Source organism: Argentina silus, assembly GCF_951799395.1.
Source record: "Argentina silus genome assembly, chromosome: 3".
Classification (NCBI taxonomy): domain Eukaryota; kingdom Metazoa; phylum Chordata; class Actinopteri; order Argentiniformes; family Argentinidae; genus Argentina; species Argentina silus.
In genome coordinates this window covers 10,357,773-10,377,487 of record NC_139657.1, presented here as the reverse complement: position 1 = coordinate 10,377,487, position 19,715 = coordinate 10,357,773, and the positions used below count along the sequence as shown (strand labels likewise).

At 41.7% G+C, this 19,715-nt stretch overlaps 1 protein-coding gene across 1 annotated transcript in view; it reads left to right on the top strand.

Moving 5' to 3' along the window:
* Nucleotides 1-7,564: 7,564 nt before the first annotated feature.
* The window catches only part of slco3a1a (solute carrier organic anion transporter family member 3A1a), a 34,333-nt gene continuing 22,182 nt past the window's right edge, over nt 7,565-19,715 (top strand). Inside the window, exons 1-2 of the mRNA XM_083666931.1 lie at nt 7,565-8,208; nt 13,665-14,127. Of these exons, the coding sequence (XP_083523057.1) occupies nt 8,053-8,208; nt 13,665-14,127 (619 nt within the window). The 5' untranslated portion in view covers nt 7,565-8,052. The remainder of the gene's footprint in view (nt 8,209-13,664; nt 14,128-19,715) is intronic.

The following is a 19,715-nucleotide window of genomic DNA, read 5'->3' as shown; positions in this document are numbered from 1 at the left end:
TAAGCTGCCATCCAAAGCCACCCAGTTTGGCACTAGCTCCTCAGAACTCACTCCAGGGGAGATACTGCAGAACTGCCCTGACTTGCTGCTGTAAAGTTTGCAAATCATGCGGATCGGTTTGCAAAAAAAGCCAGAGTTTTTTCTATCTGGCAGTTTGCTCCAGGCAGAAACTGAGACGGTGCAAAAGGTTATTATACTGTAGCCTATGCATGTCATGAACATTTCTATGCATGGTTATGAGGGTGGTTAAATGATCACTGGGAGATGGGGAGTTGTGGGGAGTTGGAGGCAGGTAGGATTGCTGCTGAGGTTTTCTCCCACTAAAAGCTTTGTGTAGGCTGTCCATGGGGGGGGGGGGGGGGGGGTTTGGTTAGGGGGGTGCTGGCTCAGTATGTGAGCACTGGCATATTGAAAGATCTCTCCTCCCTCCAGGTGAAATTCCAGCGTTGCTGTGTAGTGCTTGATTATGTAGCGCCTGAGGCAAGATTGGCCCAGCACCTGTCTGCAGGAGACAGCTCTGTGTACTGGCTGGGAGCGGGAGCTGTCATAGCCTGCACATGGACCTGCACTGGAGTCCATAGGCAATTGATTTAATTCATACACGCTTACTGTAAATGGCTTTACTGAATGAGCTCTCAATACATCTGAAGCCACTAATTATGTTAACACTCAGTTACCACTAATTGTGCGTACTGTAAATTAATTTGTGTGTTTTTCTACCTGCTCACTTCCTTTCTATGGAACAAGAAGATGCTTATTGTTCATTGTGTTGAGTGACAGCAGAGTGACGTTGTGATTATTGATTTTTGTTTATTAGTCCCTGTTGTAGTTCCATTTGGGTCTGGGAATATGATGTGGAGCTGGCAACAGCATCATAATATCATTGTGTTTCTGCACCATGGAGCACATTAGTGTAAACAGTGCAAGTCTGTGTCTTGCTGCACACAACATAATCAGCGAAGAAGAGAGTGTTGGCTCACTCCTTGTGCTTGTGTTAATGCACTCTGTTGGCTGACTCTCCCAGGTTTAAACTACTGTAGGGCTGAGGAAGAGTTTTTGCATATGCTATTGTGACGCCTCATTCCAACTCTGCTTAGTTTGTCCTTATGTCCCAATTGTGACAAACTGTACATCACTAATAAGCCACTTTACTCTACATGCTTGGGTGTAGAACAGCTGCAGCTGTCAGGCCACAAGCACTGATGCAAAGAGCCCAGGAACCATTTTGCACATAGTGCCTCAGGTCCTGCATGGTTCACTGCACTAGAGAAGACTCTTGGGGGGATTCAAACCTAGAGTGGCTGTGAGATGTCTCCTCCTAAAGAGCCACATGGGACACACACGACCAGTCAATCTCTCCTCAACTGATCCCTCTCTCCTCACAGCTGTCAACCATGTGTTTGCGTGCCTGTGCCACCATGGTAACCAGGAAACACACGCAAACACAAACATGGCATGCAACACCTGGACTGCTGCTGAGCCTTTTACTGCCTCCAGTACTGTACATCTAGGTGGAGACAGACCTGCTTTTAGTTTCACCTTGGCACTACTATAGTCATGCCTTGCTAGTAGTAATACTATAGGCCTAAAATTGCTCAGCATGATTGTGTTTTCATTCTCTGTCGTATGATAGACAAAACATTTGTTTTTGTTAAAATACATGTTTTGGATTATAGTATTTCTATGTGCTTGTTAAGCTTTTTAAATGTATTTTATTTTCTCCATAGCTACAGTAGTTCTACAGTCAGTGTGCCTTTGTCCTTGGCCTGAATGGATACAGCCATACACCTTCTCTTCTGCAGACTTTCTGACTGTTTGTGCTGCCCCTCTTCTGGAGGCCAACTAAAATTAGCATTTTTACCACCTAAACTCTAAATTCCTTCTTCACTAAGAAGGAAAGAATTGATGGTTGCTCTTGTATCCAAAGAGATTTGTCTGGAATTTCTGAAAGAAGCTGAGGATTTTACCCTCTAAGCTAGTAAAGTGAATGTGAAGTCAGCCTGTGAAAAAAAGCACTGTGCAGGACTCGGATAAATAGATCAGTATGCTTTTTCAGTAATAGTTTCAAACAGGCAAATACTTTGTTAAAGTTGTAAAACAATAAATACATTGATGAATCCTATAACTCAGAATAGGAAAACCTAATTATTTAATCTCATTGATCTGCGCTCAGACTGTGACAATTATGTAATGGTAAGTTAGGCATATTGACAACAAATACATGTATTACTAATTACTCTGAATGATTGAGGCTACATAGTATCTTTAATCATTAATATTTCTGTTTGTGCACCACAATGTTTGAGGAAATGACACAGTACATGTGGAACAGAAAATATACTTCAGTCATTGTTGAGAAATTCAGAATGAAATACTGTAGTTTAATAGTCTTGGCTTTTCACTCTAATTTTCAAATATTTTCTGTGTAATTCTCCTATAACTTCGGGCAGCATTAGGCCATGATTCAGGAAGGGCGAATTTTCAAGCTATATTAAGGCCTTTTTGTATGCATTCTGACTGTAAGATATTTAACAACCAAATGGATGCTCTATAATCCTCATCTCATCTGTCACAGGATCCCAGCATCCACCCCAAAATCTTCAGCCCTGCTCTAATGCCATAGCTGTTGCCATGGAGACGGCTCTAGGAGGGGATGGGCAGTGGCATAGTATGAAGGGACTTTCAGCTACTCTTATGGACTTACTGCTGACATACTAAATTGGATACAGGATGTTGGGGTTTAACAATAACACCAAACACATTATGCCCTTTTTGCTTCGTTGAATATACTGTCGTATGTGTCTACTCATGAATAGTATGTGTCCACTCTCACACATCATCAGTAAAATCAACCAACAATCAAGTCAATGCCATTACATTTCCCATGATGTAGAGAACATTAGAAATATGAATGCATACATGTAAGCTGTTGATTCGTACTGTACAGTATGTGTTGTGGCTCCTGTGTTGACTATTACCAGTTTTTCTCAAAGGTTATTTGCAATTCTCACAGGAAGTTATTTGAATTTGAACAGAATACATAATGAATCATGTCAGTCAAATAGTGCTATGGGAGTGTCCAATGTTCTCTTTATGACACAGCATCTGCATTGTAAGTAGAAGGTAAAAAACAGGATGTTTGCTGAGGCCAGGGTGGACTACTTAGGCCCTAGAGACTGAAAGCAATTTGTCATCTCATTGACATCCTCTTCTAACTCACATCAAAAATGCATGTGCCATAAGGAGCATCGAAAAGGTTGCTGTTGTTATAGTGAAAATGGCTCCTCTTTCATCTCTGACACTTCAATGAATTTCGTCTGAATTCCTATAGAAAAGTTATGTTTTCTTTTTCTTTCAGAAATATTGCATTTTGAACTTGTAAAACTCAATACTCTGGTATGCTCACTTCATCTTAGGTCTAGATGAATTTGATGTTTCCCAAGGGGACTTTATTGGTGTCAGGTACAGTAGATACAGTATATTCACATTAGAATCCGGCACAACAATGCATTGTATTACAGTACATTTAAATACCTAATTTAAAAACAAAACATGTACAGTAGACCTGAATATAAAATGAAGTGAATTTCATATTGTGTTCTTGTCTATATTTCATGGTTTAGGTGTGCTGCAAATAGATCTACAAATTATTTCTTAAATGATTTTCCTGGAACCCCTTTTATGTCTCCAGTAGTGTGTGCTTGAGTAAGAAAAACTTTGAAAAGGAAAAAGTGTTATGTAGAGGCATTAGCTTTCATAAGTTCAAATCTCCAGGGTCATGCAACTGCTGGATACAAAATACAAAAAAGGCAACACTTCTGAATTGCCTTCTTTGCAAAATCACTCTGAGGGGTGCAGATAATGACAGTAATTCAGGGGGAGTCAGAGAGCAGGGGGAAATCACAAAGCTTGAACTCTCTTTATGGCATAGTTCACAAAGTGCTACAGTAACTGGCCTTCAAAGACACAGCTTAACACAAACTGCCACCATAAAGAGATAGCTTTGGTTTTGATAAAGCTAAGTTCACCATTTGAATGTAACACATTGTCTGTGTGCTAACTGAGATAATTTAAAAGGCAGCTTACATTGGACCATGATGCCACAGATCATTAACGTGAAATTGAATTTCAAGGCGCGCTCTCCATTCACAGTCCAGCTAAGATATAGACCCCATGGGACACATTCTCCACTGCCCATAGCCATAGTGTAGCATCAGAGCAGTTATGTCATTCACAAAATCAATGTGTTGCAACCTATCCTGCCCTTTTGGATTATTTATTGTACTGCTACTCTAGGCCAAGCTATAGTAATACGTTTTTAAAACTCTGGTTCTATTCATAGATTTGTTAACACAAATATGATGGTTACAATGTATGAATAACTTGATTTATTAATTGTAAATATATCATTGTGTGTAGACATCACTGAAGTTTTTACAATACTTTATTTGGATTCTTTCATTAGTCATTGTTCCTCCCTTTCCTGCTATTTCCTAATTTCTCCCAGCAGAAGGGATGGGCTGTCTTTGGCAGTCTGCCCTTTTCCAAATCCTATAAATAAGAGCTATTCCAAATCCTCAGAAGACTTTTCCATTTACACATTCCTGGCAGTCAGGTACACCTCCACCCACTCATGTCTGTACAATCTGACTCATGCCCTGGAAAAGAGTGTGTGGCATGACACACATACACACACACACACACACACACACACACACACACACACACACACACACACACACACACACTTCCATACAGTATGCCTTTAGTTATGCTATTTATTCATCCATTCATCCATTCAGTCATTCATTCAGTCATTCATGCATGCATTCATTCAATTTCACCTCAGTCGTATGTTGACTAACTCTATTACTTATTACTGATCAACAACAAAGACACTATAAAACGTTAACCCAGAAGACAGTTTAAATGTCAAATTGACAAATTACATATTGATTAAAATCAGCATACTATGGATTCATCATTGACACATTATCTGTGGTCAAATAATCCTGACAGCTGATCTTGACAAATGAAACTCACTGTTAGAAGCTGGCAATCTAATAACACTTAAAGTGAAACTGAAGCGAACAACTAACTTTTCCTGATACTGATGTAAACCCAGTATTTTCATGTTCAGTCATTCAATTTGGACTCTCTCTATCTCTCTCTCTCTCTCTCTCTCTCTCTTTCTCTCTCTTTCTTTCTTTCTCTCTCTCTTCTCTCTCTCTCTCTCTCTCTCTCTCTCTCTCTCTCTCTCTCTCTCTCTCTCTCTCTCTCTCTCTCTCTCTGCCAACTACACCATGAAGTCATTTGAATTAATGGGCACCCAACAGAATATGATCTTCCAGTTTGTGGGCAATTATTAACCGTGGGCCGAAACAAATTACCTTCCTTTCTCCACCTCAGTGATGTTGTTACTCATGCAGGAAAAAAGGCAGAGAAAAGGAGCCTCATGTGTTTAGAATTACAGAATATATTTGTGGTCTGAGTGTTGTAAATGAATATGCAAACCCTTGTTGTTTGCAACTTGGACGACAACATATTTCACTGAACTACACAAATGAAAATACATACGGACAATCACCTTGTAATGTCAAAGTACACACGCAGTGAGGGGCCACAGGTGACTGAGTGAATTGCTTGCCAACATTTTGTCAAAAGGTTACAGCAGTATTCTTCAGGCACAGGCACGCAATAGTTAGTTATAGAGGTAAAGGTCAAACATTGCATCTTAATAACCAGTTCTGTGCTCTCCCATTTATTTAAATAATGCTCCTCATGACATAGGCTACTGTTGAAGGTCCTAAGTTCTAACAAATGGAAGTCACCAAGACAAAATCAGTTTTAGGGTGTTCTTTATAATGTCTATTGTTTTAAATGTTTATGCAGGATTCATAACATTTAAGAACATAGTTTGTCGTATACAGTAAAGAATCTCTTTTGCCTTAACATGCACTACTTGACTAGGTGAAAAGGTCATACAGTAAAGAATATATTTTTCCATACCATGCCCTACTTGACTCTACACTGTAGAGGATCATGTATGTCAAACTCTGGTTATGTATTCCCTGATTGAAGACCACCAATATTTGACTGTTTGTCTATTTGACAAACAGATGTTACATTTACATTTAAATTTTTGACATTTAGCAGACACCTTTATCCAAAGCGACTTACAACAAATACATTTGTCTAAGTAAGTGAATCATCTATCCATTAGTCATCCTAAGAAAAAGAAATCTATGCTAGGACCAGGGGCCATTGGCATATTTACAGTAGAGAAACTGTACAAGGGGGTAGTGGGGATGAAGAGGTCTTTAGGAGGGACAGTTAAGATGTAGCCTGAAGAGAGCCCTGGGGGACCCCAGTGGTGAGGGCTCGTGGAGAAGACAGTGATCGGCCAGGTAGGATGCAAACCAGGAGAGTGCAGAGCCAGAGATGCCCAGTTCTGAGAGGGTGGAGAGAAGGATCAGGTGGTTTACTGTGTCGAATGCAGCTGACAGGTCCAGAAAAATGAGAACAGATCAGAGGGAGGAAGCTTGAGCATAGTGGAGGGCCTCCGTGACAGCAAGGAGAGCAGTCTCAGTAGAGTGCCCAGCCTTAAAGCCGGATTGGTGACGGTCAAGGAGGTTGTTCTGAAGGAGATAGTGAGATAGTTTAGAGACAGCACGTTCAAGGGTTTTAGGTAAGAAGGAGAGAAGGGATACTGGTCTGTAGTTATGGACAGCAGATGGGTCAAGGGTTGGTTTCTTGAGAAGAGGCTTAACTCTGGCTGTCTTTAAGATAGACAGATCGTGTGGATAGAGACGAACTGATTATGGTGGTAAGGAAAGGAAGGAGGTCTTTGGAAATGGATTGGAGAAGGGGGGATAAGATCAAGAGGGCAGGTGGTTGCCCTATCATCAGGGGAGAGGGGGGAAAGAGCTGATAAACCAGAGACCGAGTGTAGCGCAGTGGGTTTGGGAGGAATGGTAGCAGTGTTGGAGAGGTAGAGAAAGAGCTGCTAATGTCAAGATGTTCATTGCTTGGTGGTGTTCACTGCTTGGGGTACACTAAATTACATCCTTTAAGGTAGAGGGTTAGGAGTTGCTTGAGTGTCAGGTCAAATAGTTATTTTTCCCAGCGGTGACACACCAGGTGTTTAGGCAAAAATGTGATAGTCCCTTGTGCTGGTATATTCTCTAGCTTAGGTAAAATCTTCTCCATGTAAAGTGCTCCTTCTCATCACCACCTTAGACCTCTGTTGTTGGCATCAAGTAATGTAGGCAAAGTTGTTCTTATGAGGCCTTTATTAACTATTAATGACTTGTTATTACAAATATTGGTCTCTCTCTGTGTGTGTGTGTGTGTGTGTGTGTGTGTGTGTGTGTGTGTGTGTGATAGAGAGAGAAAGGGAGAGAGAGAGAGAGAGAGAGAGCGAGAGAGAGAGCGAGAGTATTCCAATGCAAGTCAGATATTTGCTTAGAATTTGGTGCATGCTACACAGCGCCACTGTATGGGCTGTCTCGGTGGTTCAAAGAGGCGCAGAGTCGGAGCAAATACAAAGTGGAGAGAGTGCATGCACACACACAGACAGTGGAAGGACCATGTCAAGTAAAGCCGGAGCAGCAACGCCGTGGCAAGCTTCTCGTCGAAATACTTAGAACCAGAACAGTGTTACGCTTACAAATCGAAAACATACTTCAAGACCGAAAATAATGCAATTTGAGGAGAAAACCGGCGATTCTCATTCAATTGTGCCGATGAACATCGTCAGGGAGTTTATATGTCTCTGCGCGTCTTAATATAATTCGACGAGGTGGCAATGTTTAGAGCCTGCCGATTGAGGGACAGTCCTTTGGAGTCTGGTTGTGTATTTACAGTCATAGCTTGTCAGATGTAAATATATTGCAGACGGTACGAGTGAAAATAGACAGACCGTGCGGCAGACGCGCTGAATGTAGCCTACAGGGGAACACGGCAGCGGTGTCTGATCTATGTTTATCTCCGGGCTGGTCGGTTATCCTGTCTTTCGCTTCACCCGTGATATAAAGTAGCCGCTCATTCAGGATGCAGGTGAAAAAACAGAGGGGCTCGGACAGGAGCAGTGGAGACATTCAACGAGATGGCACCCAAAAAAAGTCATCATGCTTCTCAAACATCAAGATCTTCTTGGTGTCGGAATGTGCTCTGATGTTGGCACAGGGTACTGTTGGAGCATACCTGGTGAGTGAAATGTTATAAGCTGTGTCATACATCTATGCTCCTGATGAGGACATCTGGCAAGAAGCATGTGTATAATTGCGCACTGTTTAGGGCCAATATAACCTACCCCATAGTGTATTGCTGTGCATGTGCAAAAGTGCCTTTCATGGGACGTGCAACAGCTATGACATAACGAGATAAAGTGTAACCGGCTTAAGAAGGCTTGCCTTGCCTTGACATCTACCGGTGGTTTAAAATACCCAGAAGCCGAGATGCTAGGTACTAGATGATTCGTTCAAGAGACATTTTTCATCAGGTTGAACGGTTTAACCTTGCCCGCGACAATAGGGATCACTCCTCTCCCTGTCATTAAAACTGTGAATGGTATAGGCTGTTCTCCTAATGCTGTAGATACATCAATAATCCACCCGGAACTTCAAGAGTAGGCTATTGTCCAACTAAGATAGGCCTATTACTGGTTCCTAGAATTTACAGGTGACCTGTTGTTGATCTGTATTGTACGTCGCCGGCTATTAGGAATGACTCCTATAGCTGTAAGCCTGCTAAGGCCATAGGCTACAGTCTATTTTGTCTCTGAAGATCAGTGAAATTACCTGGAAGCCCAGAAGTTGCAGGCATTGAGAGAAAAACAGATTGTTTGGTTGTGAATATTCAAATCTCCTCTTTCATGGCTCCCACGTTTAGCGAAAAAAGGTAGACACAACCGTTCCTGGGCTTGTCAAGAACCCTTTGAAGAACCCTTTTTGGTACCAAACTGGTTATAGGGCGTTATACTGTGGATCACACACAAAAGGGTTCTTTAAAGAGTTCTCCCATAGGGTCAAGTAACGTATACTTTAGATTATAATTGATGGTTTTATGAAGCCCTAATAAACATTGCAAGATCCATTAGCTTTTCTTTTAGCCAAGTGAATATTATAGGGTGTTATAACAGATCCTTTCAGATGCTTTTTACATGACATATTCTTGAATGAACGATTAAAGCGTCCATAAGGCCTTTGTACATTTGTATTCTTGTATTCTTGTATTCTTTTAAATTAGGACTAGATGCCTCAATGCTTCTTTTTAACAGTTTGAAGATATTCATATATGGGCAATTGTTTTTGATGAAGAGACTCTTGCTACAAAAACATATTTCCTTCATTCAAACATCAACATGTTCATCACAGTTCTCATAACAAATGAAAGAACAAGTGAATTGGTTGCGTGAATGAGTTCCTTTAATAGTAGCCTATTTTTGATCCCATGTCAAGCCACTTCTCTGCGGTGCTGCAGAGAAATCAAAGATGTAAACTGAAATGCTTTGGCCATATTTGGAGTGGAACATGCTATCTTTTCTGTGCCACTTAACCACACTTCTCCAACCATGGGAACTGCGTGGATAAGGCATGCCGCTTTCAAGTCAGAATTTCCTGCACTTGGATTGTTGAGCCACAAATACAATGAACAAGTACCTATCACTTCATGCTTTTTCTTCATTGGCATACAATCTCCTATCCACATTGTGTATTGGTGGCCTTAGGCCCAATAAAGAAATAAGCCTACAGAACGTCTGGAAGCCTACCTGCTTTTCTAAGTTCTAAAGAAATGGTAAACTCCCGCCAACATGTGGGGCGCACATTCTATTCCTCAGAATGTCTCCACCTTCTCTCTCAGGCTGACACGGCCTGGAACATTGCACTCATTTTTCTGTGATGTGTCTCTTTGCTATGTACAGGCTCTGCAGCCACGTAGGAAGGAATGTGTCTATCAGGATTCCTCTTGTAGTCCTCATGTCTCATTTCATCCCACTGTTATTGAGAATGAAAATGTTTCATCAGTATTTCCATGCAACTGGGGGCTTTGTGTCCTTGTGTGGGCTACACTAATACACAACACTTAATCCTTGATCATATTTCTTTACTTTACTTGATCTACCATTTAAAGCCATGTTATACTTTGATTACGTTGCCTCATCAATATGTTCAAGTACAGTTTCCACTTGTACTGTATGAGTCATGTGAAGAATCTAAAGAAGGTTAACAAACCTGCCGGTCAACTTGTGTTTTAGACTGGTGAGTTGCGGGGAGGCTACTTATTTAAGTATGATAACTTGCAAAGTAAACACCGGGGCTCTGGCAGGGTTTGCAAATGATAGACCTTAGAGGAAGCACATGACTTGCTTAAGCAAATAGGATAGGGTCATCAGTCCTGCTGTATCTCCATCAGCACAGGTAGTTTTCTTTCACATGGCACCTGCTCGATTTGCATGGACTCGAAACCAGGAGCCTGCAACAGGGACAAGCTGATGACTCGTTAACTCTTTAGATTTCCACCTCTTTCGGAGCTATTGTCGCGCCCATGATAGGATGAAGGGACTTAAACTGTGATCTGGCATTATGAGCCTCAAGCGTCATGGCCCATGTTTGTGCTTTAAGTTACAGTAGGAGCTTAGGGTGCACCTACTGTGTACTTAGCCAACAACACACTACTAACACTGCACCTCCTGATTTGGCAGGCTTCAAGGTAAACTGTCGAGTGCATTTACCTGTAAAAGGACAATAAACCTCAACAGGATGGGAGTGTAGTACTTTCCCTTTGAGCATAACGAAACTTATTGGGAAACGGTGTCGTGACCTTTAATTCTCAGAAATTCAACTAGTTTGTGGTCCCTGTGTTGTGGTGAGTGACAGTGGTGAAATCATTTCCTGTTACATGCTCCGTTGAAACATTACACGTGAAAAGACAGATTCATCTATTTAATGTTTTTGTAAATATATCCCCTACTATCTTAGATTTTCATAACCAGCTGCATTAGTTGATACGTTTCTACATGAACTGTGTCCCTCACTTTAACAAAACATTGTTGATTTCACTGAACATGTCTTAATTTTTTGACTATCCCTCAGTGTAGGGCCTAAGTTGTGGATTGCAGCTTACTGTACAGCACAGACTGTAACATATGTTGATGTTAAAGGATAAATGCATGTTCTAGAATAGGAGAGGGTTTGTTTATTTCAGAGGAAGAGGTTCTGACTGCCAATGAATTGTCCCCCTGAAAGGTCAGCAGAGCAACCTTTGATGTGCTTAGAGAGTTTTGTTTTGCATAAGTCTGTATTTATGTCTCAACCTGGAAGTTGCTGTGCTTACACAAGCCTCATCCCGTTGTTTAAAAAAGAGATGCCTGTGTGTGGTTTGGCGCCTCTCGTTTTGAAAAGGTGACACGTTGTCCATGAAAATACTGCCAGACAAGTTTGCTGTATAACCATGCAATAAATAAAACATACATTCCTGACTGTCTCTGTTTAGTGCAAGCGTCAAGACGCCAGCTCTATCTTAAACAAACTGAACTTACTGTAGCTAGCTGCTCATCACTCTGGAATGTACAGTTTACATAACATATAGACCTAACTAATAGATATGTGTGCAATTATTGAGCGTCTCGGAATGCCAGTACCAGAAATATGTGGATGTACACAAACATGTGGAACTTAGGGAGGGTTTCTAGCTAAATTCTCTGCACTGTTCTCAACTCAGCTGTCAGTCACACTGCTGTTAGTGTGACTTGAGCATGGGGTGACATGGTCTATGACCGGCTGCCTTCTCTCTGCTGTGGTGGGTGAGGTGGAGGTTAGTCTGTGCTGGTGTGTGTTGAGAGCTCCAGCTGTGCCATCAACAGGTTGCTTTGGCTTGGCATGAGGTCTGAGGACAGGAGCAGATGGTGATGTTTCCAGCCCAACTCTTCACGGTTCCAGCACTGTTGGGAAGCCACATTACACAGAGTCCCTGGCAGCTCCAACGAGGTTGCAAGCCCATTCTGAACACACACACACACACACGCGCACACACACATTCCATTCTACTGTTATGGTTACCTACTGTATACAGTATGTGTACTGTATGTTGCAATAGTATCATCTTTGCTAAGTATTTTAAAGTCTTATTACAACCATGACCATAATTCATCATAAGTCATTCATGTCACAACCTCCACAGCTACTTTTTAAATGTTTTGTCCATGTGAACCAAAGAGCTTAACTTAGCCTATTAGGCATCACTGTGGGAATGGAAAATAACTATGCCCTTTCAAGGACATTTTGGGACACATCTGAAAATAGTTTGATAATTGTTATGAAAATGTGACAGGTGGGATATGGCTAAACAGTTGGTTCTATTTACATTTTACATTTCCTGGACATTTCATACCAGTGAAATCCCTCTAGACAATTCTACACATAAAAATAGAGGTAGACTGAAAATAAGCTAAATTAAATCTATCTGATGGTTCAACTCCTTTAAACCTTTGAGAACGAGTCACTGTTATAAGCCTATGTGTTTTTTTCTCCTCTTATCTTTAGGAACATTTGTCTGTAATCCAGGCAAAGTCTATCTGTTTGAGAGGGTTGTGTTGAATTCTCCATACGACATCATTGATGCCTGCAGTGTATTGATAAGATTAACTCCAACAGAGTGTGTGGGTGGATGGTTGGTTGTAAATCTTCCTTGCTAGTAGGTGTTCCTTATCACTAACTATGAGGAAACTTCCATGTATTTTCACTAACAACTGGCAAAGAGCTGGAGAAAAAAATCCCCTTGTGCCCCAGGTTCAATCTAGAGACAGTGTTCTGCTGTTATCTGTCACTTTCATTAAAGCCTGCACAAGAGTGTTGGGGGAGAAGCCACTTACAATAATACCCTGAGAGTTAGTGTTGCAGTGCCCAGCTAATCAAAAACAGAGGAATGGATCTTGCAGAGGAATGAATCTTGGCAGAGAGGGGATTTTACTCAAACCACAATGAGGAACATCTGAAAGGGGCCTGGGAGTCAGTATATTCCAAGGGGATAGGATTATTTAAAAGGGCATAACCTCAATAACATGGTCCTTTCATTGCCATGCTATATTCATCTCATCTGTTCAATACCCACTTTGCGGTCTGTGTGTGTGACTAGATTCAAAATGCCACTCTGCGCACAATATCCTCTTTTAAATTTGCATATGCCTAAAGTTAGGAAACCCAGTGCACATTAATCATTCTGATTACAATATGCAGAGTTTAATGTTTTGAAAATATTTTCGAATTAATTGGAATGAATTGCATTTAATTTGGTCGATAGAAAGTCATTCTGTAATAATCAAATAATATTACACTTACCTTAATTCAGAATGTGGTCCTTATGCCTGTTTTTCTAAACCCAAAAGCTCCCTCTTTGTCTTAATTGTCTTTTGTTTTCAATCGCAACTTGACATACAGCATGCATCCATTATTCATAACCTCTTTATACTTAATCTCTATTTGGAAGCTGTTTATTTCCCCCTAACTTACATTTTCTCAGCTAATATGAAAGCAATTAGCCATTAAGTCTTGCACTATTTCTGCTAATATTTCATCTTATTATGATAATATTGTTTAATTTATGGAGTTATTCAGTCAAAGTTATGTTTAAATGTTATGATTAACATGTATCCTCTTTCTCAGGTGAGTGTCCTGACCACCCTGGAGCGGCGATTCAACCTCCAAAGTGCCGACGTGGGAGTGATCGCCAGCAGCTTCGAGATTGGCAACCTGGCTTTCATCCTATTCGTCAGCTACTTTGGTGCCAAAGCCCATCGGCCGAGGTTGATTGGCTGTGGGGGTATCGTCATGGCGCTAGGAGCGCTTCTCTCAGCACTGCCAGAGTTTCTAACCAACCAATATGAGTATAAGGTCGGGGACACATGGAGGACAGAGAATGGCCGGAACGTCTGCTCCAACACCTCCAGGACTGGTGACAGGCGGGACGTTGGTGAAGTGTGTTCAAACAAGGCCAACACCAACATGATGTACCTGCTGCTGATTGGAGCCCAGATGCTACTCGGGATCGGCGCCACCCCAGTTCAGCCTTTGGGCGTGTCCTACATCGATGATCATGTGAAGAGGAAAGATTCCTCTTTGTATATAGGTGAGTCAGGTGGATACGTCAATACACCACATGGGCGGGATTTACCAAATGTTTACTCCTGCACAACCTTGCAGCTGTTCTTTTAGAGGAGGAATTAAGGAACTAAAAAAAAAAAAGTAGGTCATAGACATTTGGTAAATGTTTCTGAGAGAATGGGATCTCAAGGTTCATTGGAAATACAGGATCTCACTGAAGCACAAGAATAACTATTTAAGTGAAGTAGAGTTAATTTATTCCATCACAAGGTAACCCTAAGGCGAGAAATTGGTACATGATCAGTGGTTATGTTTGTCTGCTGTTCATAGCCTGCAGGTGCAGTGTGTACAGTACATAGCCTCTGAGTCAATACAGTATGAATGTATTCCCTGTGCTGTATTCAGTCTCCTTTTGTCCACAAGAACAGGCCTGCCCCGTGTGACTGCCAGGTGAGCAGATCCATGAGGGCTTTTACATCTCCATTACGTTTGCGCTGGAGTCACTGGCAAGTGAAGAAGGGATGAAAAAGGGGCAACATTTTTTCACTTGTGCTCTATCACAGGCACGCTGCTGATGTGGCTTTTCAAGGTTTAATGGTGCATTCAAAGCACTTTCAGAGCTAACTGTAAATAGCAGATGATTGCCTGGGAATATCCCCTGAGGCAGCTGGGGTCTCTGCTCTGCCTTTTTGCCTGTTTGAAAACATTTCACCAATGTTTTGACCCCATTATATCATATCGGCTAGTATTCCCACAAAAGGTCTAAGAATTATGTTTTTTTTTATGATTCTCCTAAGGGGGTTGGGAGCAGTATAACTACTCATATACAGTATGAGTATGTAAAAGAAAAAGAGTCTTATTCCTCATCCTCTGCTTTGGAATGACCCATAGGACCTGTTACACCTTGGCAGAGCCTTAAGGATGCTGGCTGCTGTCTCTGATCTCTTCTATACCAAGCCCACCCAGAGAGATAATTCACAGTGAAATTACAAATAATGATGAAACATAAATCATGTGTATGATAGCAGCTGGCTTTGAAGGTCTTCAGTTGTCAAGGTGACAAAGGGACGCCTCTGCGAGATAATGGGAAATGTCCCCTGCAGCATGTCGTCCTTCTCCTTTATTGTTACTGATAATGACAGCATTGTTATCTCAGTAGATACAGCCACAAATTGTTATCACAGCAGGCAGGTTTCCCAGTTTGATAAAGACCTGGCCATAATTTGGTGTCTATGTACGCACATCAGCCTTTTATGGAAAAGAGGAGACGTGTCTTTGTGAATCAGCTGCTGGCCTTGTTTGATATCTGTGTAGCACAACAGAATGGAAGGAAGGCTGAATGGAAGATGAGGTCCAAGTTCTAAAATATACTTTTTGATCCATGCACAACATTATTAAAGGGACATGACATTTGTCAGTGTAACATAGATGTGAGGGTCACAATAAAGGACAATGGCTTTGGTGTTTGTCTGATCTTTTGCCTAAAGCTGATTTGTCTAACTGCCACTCTTTGTGTTCACTTCGTCCCCTCAAGCTAAGCCATTTTTCACAGTGCATTCTGCTTTGTCTGAAAGCAACAGGACCCACAAACAAGCAGAGAAAAGGCTTTGACGTCTGGCACAACTGCAGTGCCTTGTTCCCAGTGTACAGTAGGAAGTGGACTCACATTGATTAAAGTTTGGCAGGCACAGAGGGAGATTTGGTGCTGTTCTCCTCAGATAAGCTGCAAGGAGAGTTGGAGGAAAACAAGCGGTGAACACTGGAGAACAATGTGGTATTGAGTTGAGAGCCATGTGCTCAGCTGATCGTCCTAATCCCCATGCTGCAGGCATGTCATGTGCTTGTGGCAGCATGAATGGGAGAGATTGTCTAAATCTCTCTAAGATTTCTTTTCACATCCTGATAATGTATTCTATGATTATTCATCAATGTACACAGCATTGTGCACTGACACACGCACATTGTTGCAGTTTCCAGACAAGATTTTGCAACTTAGCAAAATAGTTTTGTTTACATTCTTGTGAGACTCCTTATTGGCACTTTGTCCTCCACTGCCTGGTGGCCAGTAATGACCAGTCAATAGCTGAGGACGGAGATATCACAGTACAGTATATCTCAAACAGTGTAAGTGTACTTGGGAAATGTAGAGCCTCCTGGTTCATATTTATGCATTTTCCTTGTCATATAATAGATAACACCCCCCATTGCAAGCGCAAAATAAATGGTTGCCATGTCAACCTTAGCCATACAGCACAGTGTACGCGAAAGAGAATTCACTCAAGAAAAATTACACCAACGTCCGTCCCTGCATACGGGGAGACTACATGTGTTGCTTTATATATGGGCCTGATACATCCCAAAGGCCTACAATATCAAGGTTAATAGCTGGCTTTGTACTACTGTAGCTTAATTGATTCTGTGTATTTAATGACTTTAAACTGACACAGTCAGCAGAGTGATTACCCTTTAGCTTCTCTGTCCCCTGTCAGTCTGTCCTGCCAGCATAATTTCATTTCATGCTCGGTATGGCAGATTTTACTCATATTATTTCATGTTATTTCAACTCAGTGCTTAAGGACAACCCACATTAAGAGTCTTACAGTGCTCTACAGTGTAATTAATGGTAGCACATTGTATTTAAGTGGGATAGAGAGAGGTTGATAGAGAGGGGTTGACAAAGAAGGAAGAGGTGGTCATATACTGTAGAGGCAGTCAGAAAGCAGTTAGAGAGGAGGGGTCTTGGAGAAATGGAGAGCAGAAATATAAAGCTGCAGTATATGATTCTTGTGAGAGATGAAGACAGATTTGAACTGTAAATGTTAAAGGAATCTGCTGCTTCTGAGATGTATCACTGTGTTCTCACTCTGACACAGGTTAATACTGTAGAAGATCAATGTGTCAGAAGGCATGAATATTCATCAGCAGCTCAGATTACTGTAACACCTTGGTCCCCATAGAGTGCAGTGGGACCCAGGGGGTGAGGTGAAGTGTTGAATAGATTCAATACATACAACTATCAAACCAAGATTCTTCTCTTCTACAGTTCATTTGTAAGGGAGCATAATCAATAGCTGATGCGAATTTATTCTTTATGATAGTATTAAATCCATAACTGACTGCTGCTCTTGATTTTTCTTGATGTTGAGAATGTTTTTGTTGTTGTTATTGTTGCTGTTGTTGTTGAGGATGGTGGTAATGATGATTGTGCTGCCTTTTGCCCGTAGCAAAGCATATTGTTATAATTAGCCACTAGGCTAAACTGTGCAGGTAATGAGGGTATGACATCAGTGGAAGTTCAACTTGCTTTGCTATGGAGAGAGTACAGGGTAGAGAGAGAGAGAGAGAGAGAGAGAGCCTTGTAGGAGTGGAACCATAATTACAGAGTTAGACTGGAATGCCAACCAGCCAGCCATGAGGTGGGTCTGAGTGGCCCGACTGCACATGCATACCACATAGCTCTGTGAAAAACAACTCCTACAGTACCGAGAGACGGGGCTGGGGCTGGGCAGCAGCGCTGGGGCTGCCTCTGCTTCCTCCCTGTGTACCAGGCACCATTTACTTGTCTTTGAACAGCAGAGAAAATAGCTTTTTTTACAAGTTTGTTTTTGGCACGGCAGTGCTACAGAGGGGTTTCACACAGTTGGATATCTTTAAGAGATGTTTCAGGTTACATTATGTCCACTGCCGCTGATCCTATTGGTTTTATTTTCAACTGTTTAAATGACCTGTCTAGAAAGAGGTAGAATCTCCTCCGTCACCACTTGAGGTTTAAAGCAGGGCTGCAGCTAGATAAACACAGGATTTTACAAGATTATCTTGTTCCACGTCTAGACGTAGGCACTCATTTGGGGCCAAAGGAAACAAATATGATTGGAGAGTTTGAGTCAACAGGATCTCCGTTCCCAGTGCTCTATGACCTTTCACCATCCACTTCTAATTCTGGCTCTTCCCACAGAGCCTTGGGTTGCAAAGATATACAGCATATACATGTACAGACTGGGGCTTAGCAATGACACACAAACCAGTAGCCCCACCCATCGACCTCTCCCAGCTTTTGAGGCTTTGTAGAGTCTGAGAAGTCTGCAGTAAACTTGAGGAATCAGAGGACACTGAATAAAAGTCATTTTGTTTAGTCATTGTCAATTAATATGTCTTTAAGAGATGTTAGGTTCATAGGATCAGTTCTTTGTTATGTGTTTTTATTCGGCCTATAATAAAAAAAGGCTGTATTTCTATGATGCAGCATTTGTAACAGATGGTTGTTGAATGATTGGACAAGTGTTATCAGTGCTCTGCATCCGGTAATTGAAGATTATGTTAACTTCATGAGATTCATAGACTCAACGCACACAAGATGTGAGAGATGTGAGAGGGGCTATAAAAGGAGGAACAGGCTTGGATCTTTACTGAATAGGAGGTTTTATTCATGTTTCAGGCCTGTTCATGGACAAAGATAAGCATGATGAGAGAGGATTCAAACAAAGGGCTCTATCAGAGAGGTGGCATGAAACGTAGCATTTTGAAATGCAATTCCGTTTATGTGTGAGGGTGTGTCAAACCGTCGCACTTGTGTTGAACTTTGATATTTGGGGCTTCGTGTACTGACCGAGGCAGTCTGAGGCCCCCGGCAGAGCAGGAGCTCTGGCTCTGAAGAATGCTGTGTCTGTTCCAGGCTATGAAGTACCCCAGTCTCTCCCTGGCCAACACAATGGCACCCACACACGCACACACGCAGGCATACACACGCACACATGCAGTCTTTCACACACACACACACACACACACACACACACACACACACACACACACACACACACACACACACACACACACACCTTGAGATGAATCTTCATCTCCTCTTTATTCTTTATATCATAATCGATACAGTAGCCTGTAGCGTTAACATATTTTCATATCATTTTCAACCTAGGTTTACGTTATCGCTGTTGCAAATGTCACTTCAGATTCGGGTGTGTTTTTTCGATGCTGGTGACTGTTGCAGTGGCCTCAGAGGGATCCTCGAGAGACTTGTCAACATTCCTGCTAAAATGTTCTGACTCCAAACAGTGGCTCCAGTAGGGCGTGTTTATATAAGCTACTTAAACTCAGCGCTTGTAATGTCATCTTGAAGGATTAGATTCTAAATGGGTTTTTCCATCTCTGCGATAAGCTCCATGCTGAGTGTGCCTAGCAACACCAGTTTGTTTTATTTCAAGACAATAAGCAGCATTGATTTATAATCAACAAGCAGCAGCTTCTCTTCATCATTCTGTATGATGGTGTCTCTGTAACAATGTGACAGGAGACCTGTCATCACCCACACTGCTGCATAACTCCCTGGATGCTTCAGAGGCACTGGATGCTTCAGAGGCACTGGTGCACTTCAGAGGCACTGGCGGAGGGCCAGTACCTAGCCATGGCTATTTGGAAATGGTAGCTAACTGATACCTAGCCTTGGAAATGGTAGCTAACTGATACCTAGCCTTGGAAATGGTAGCTACAGTAACTGGTACCTAGCATGAAACATTGAACTATCTCGTCAACAACAGTATATTATGTCTGGAAAAAAAAACAAGCAATTACAGCTACATATGCATTGAAAATCAAATCATG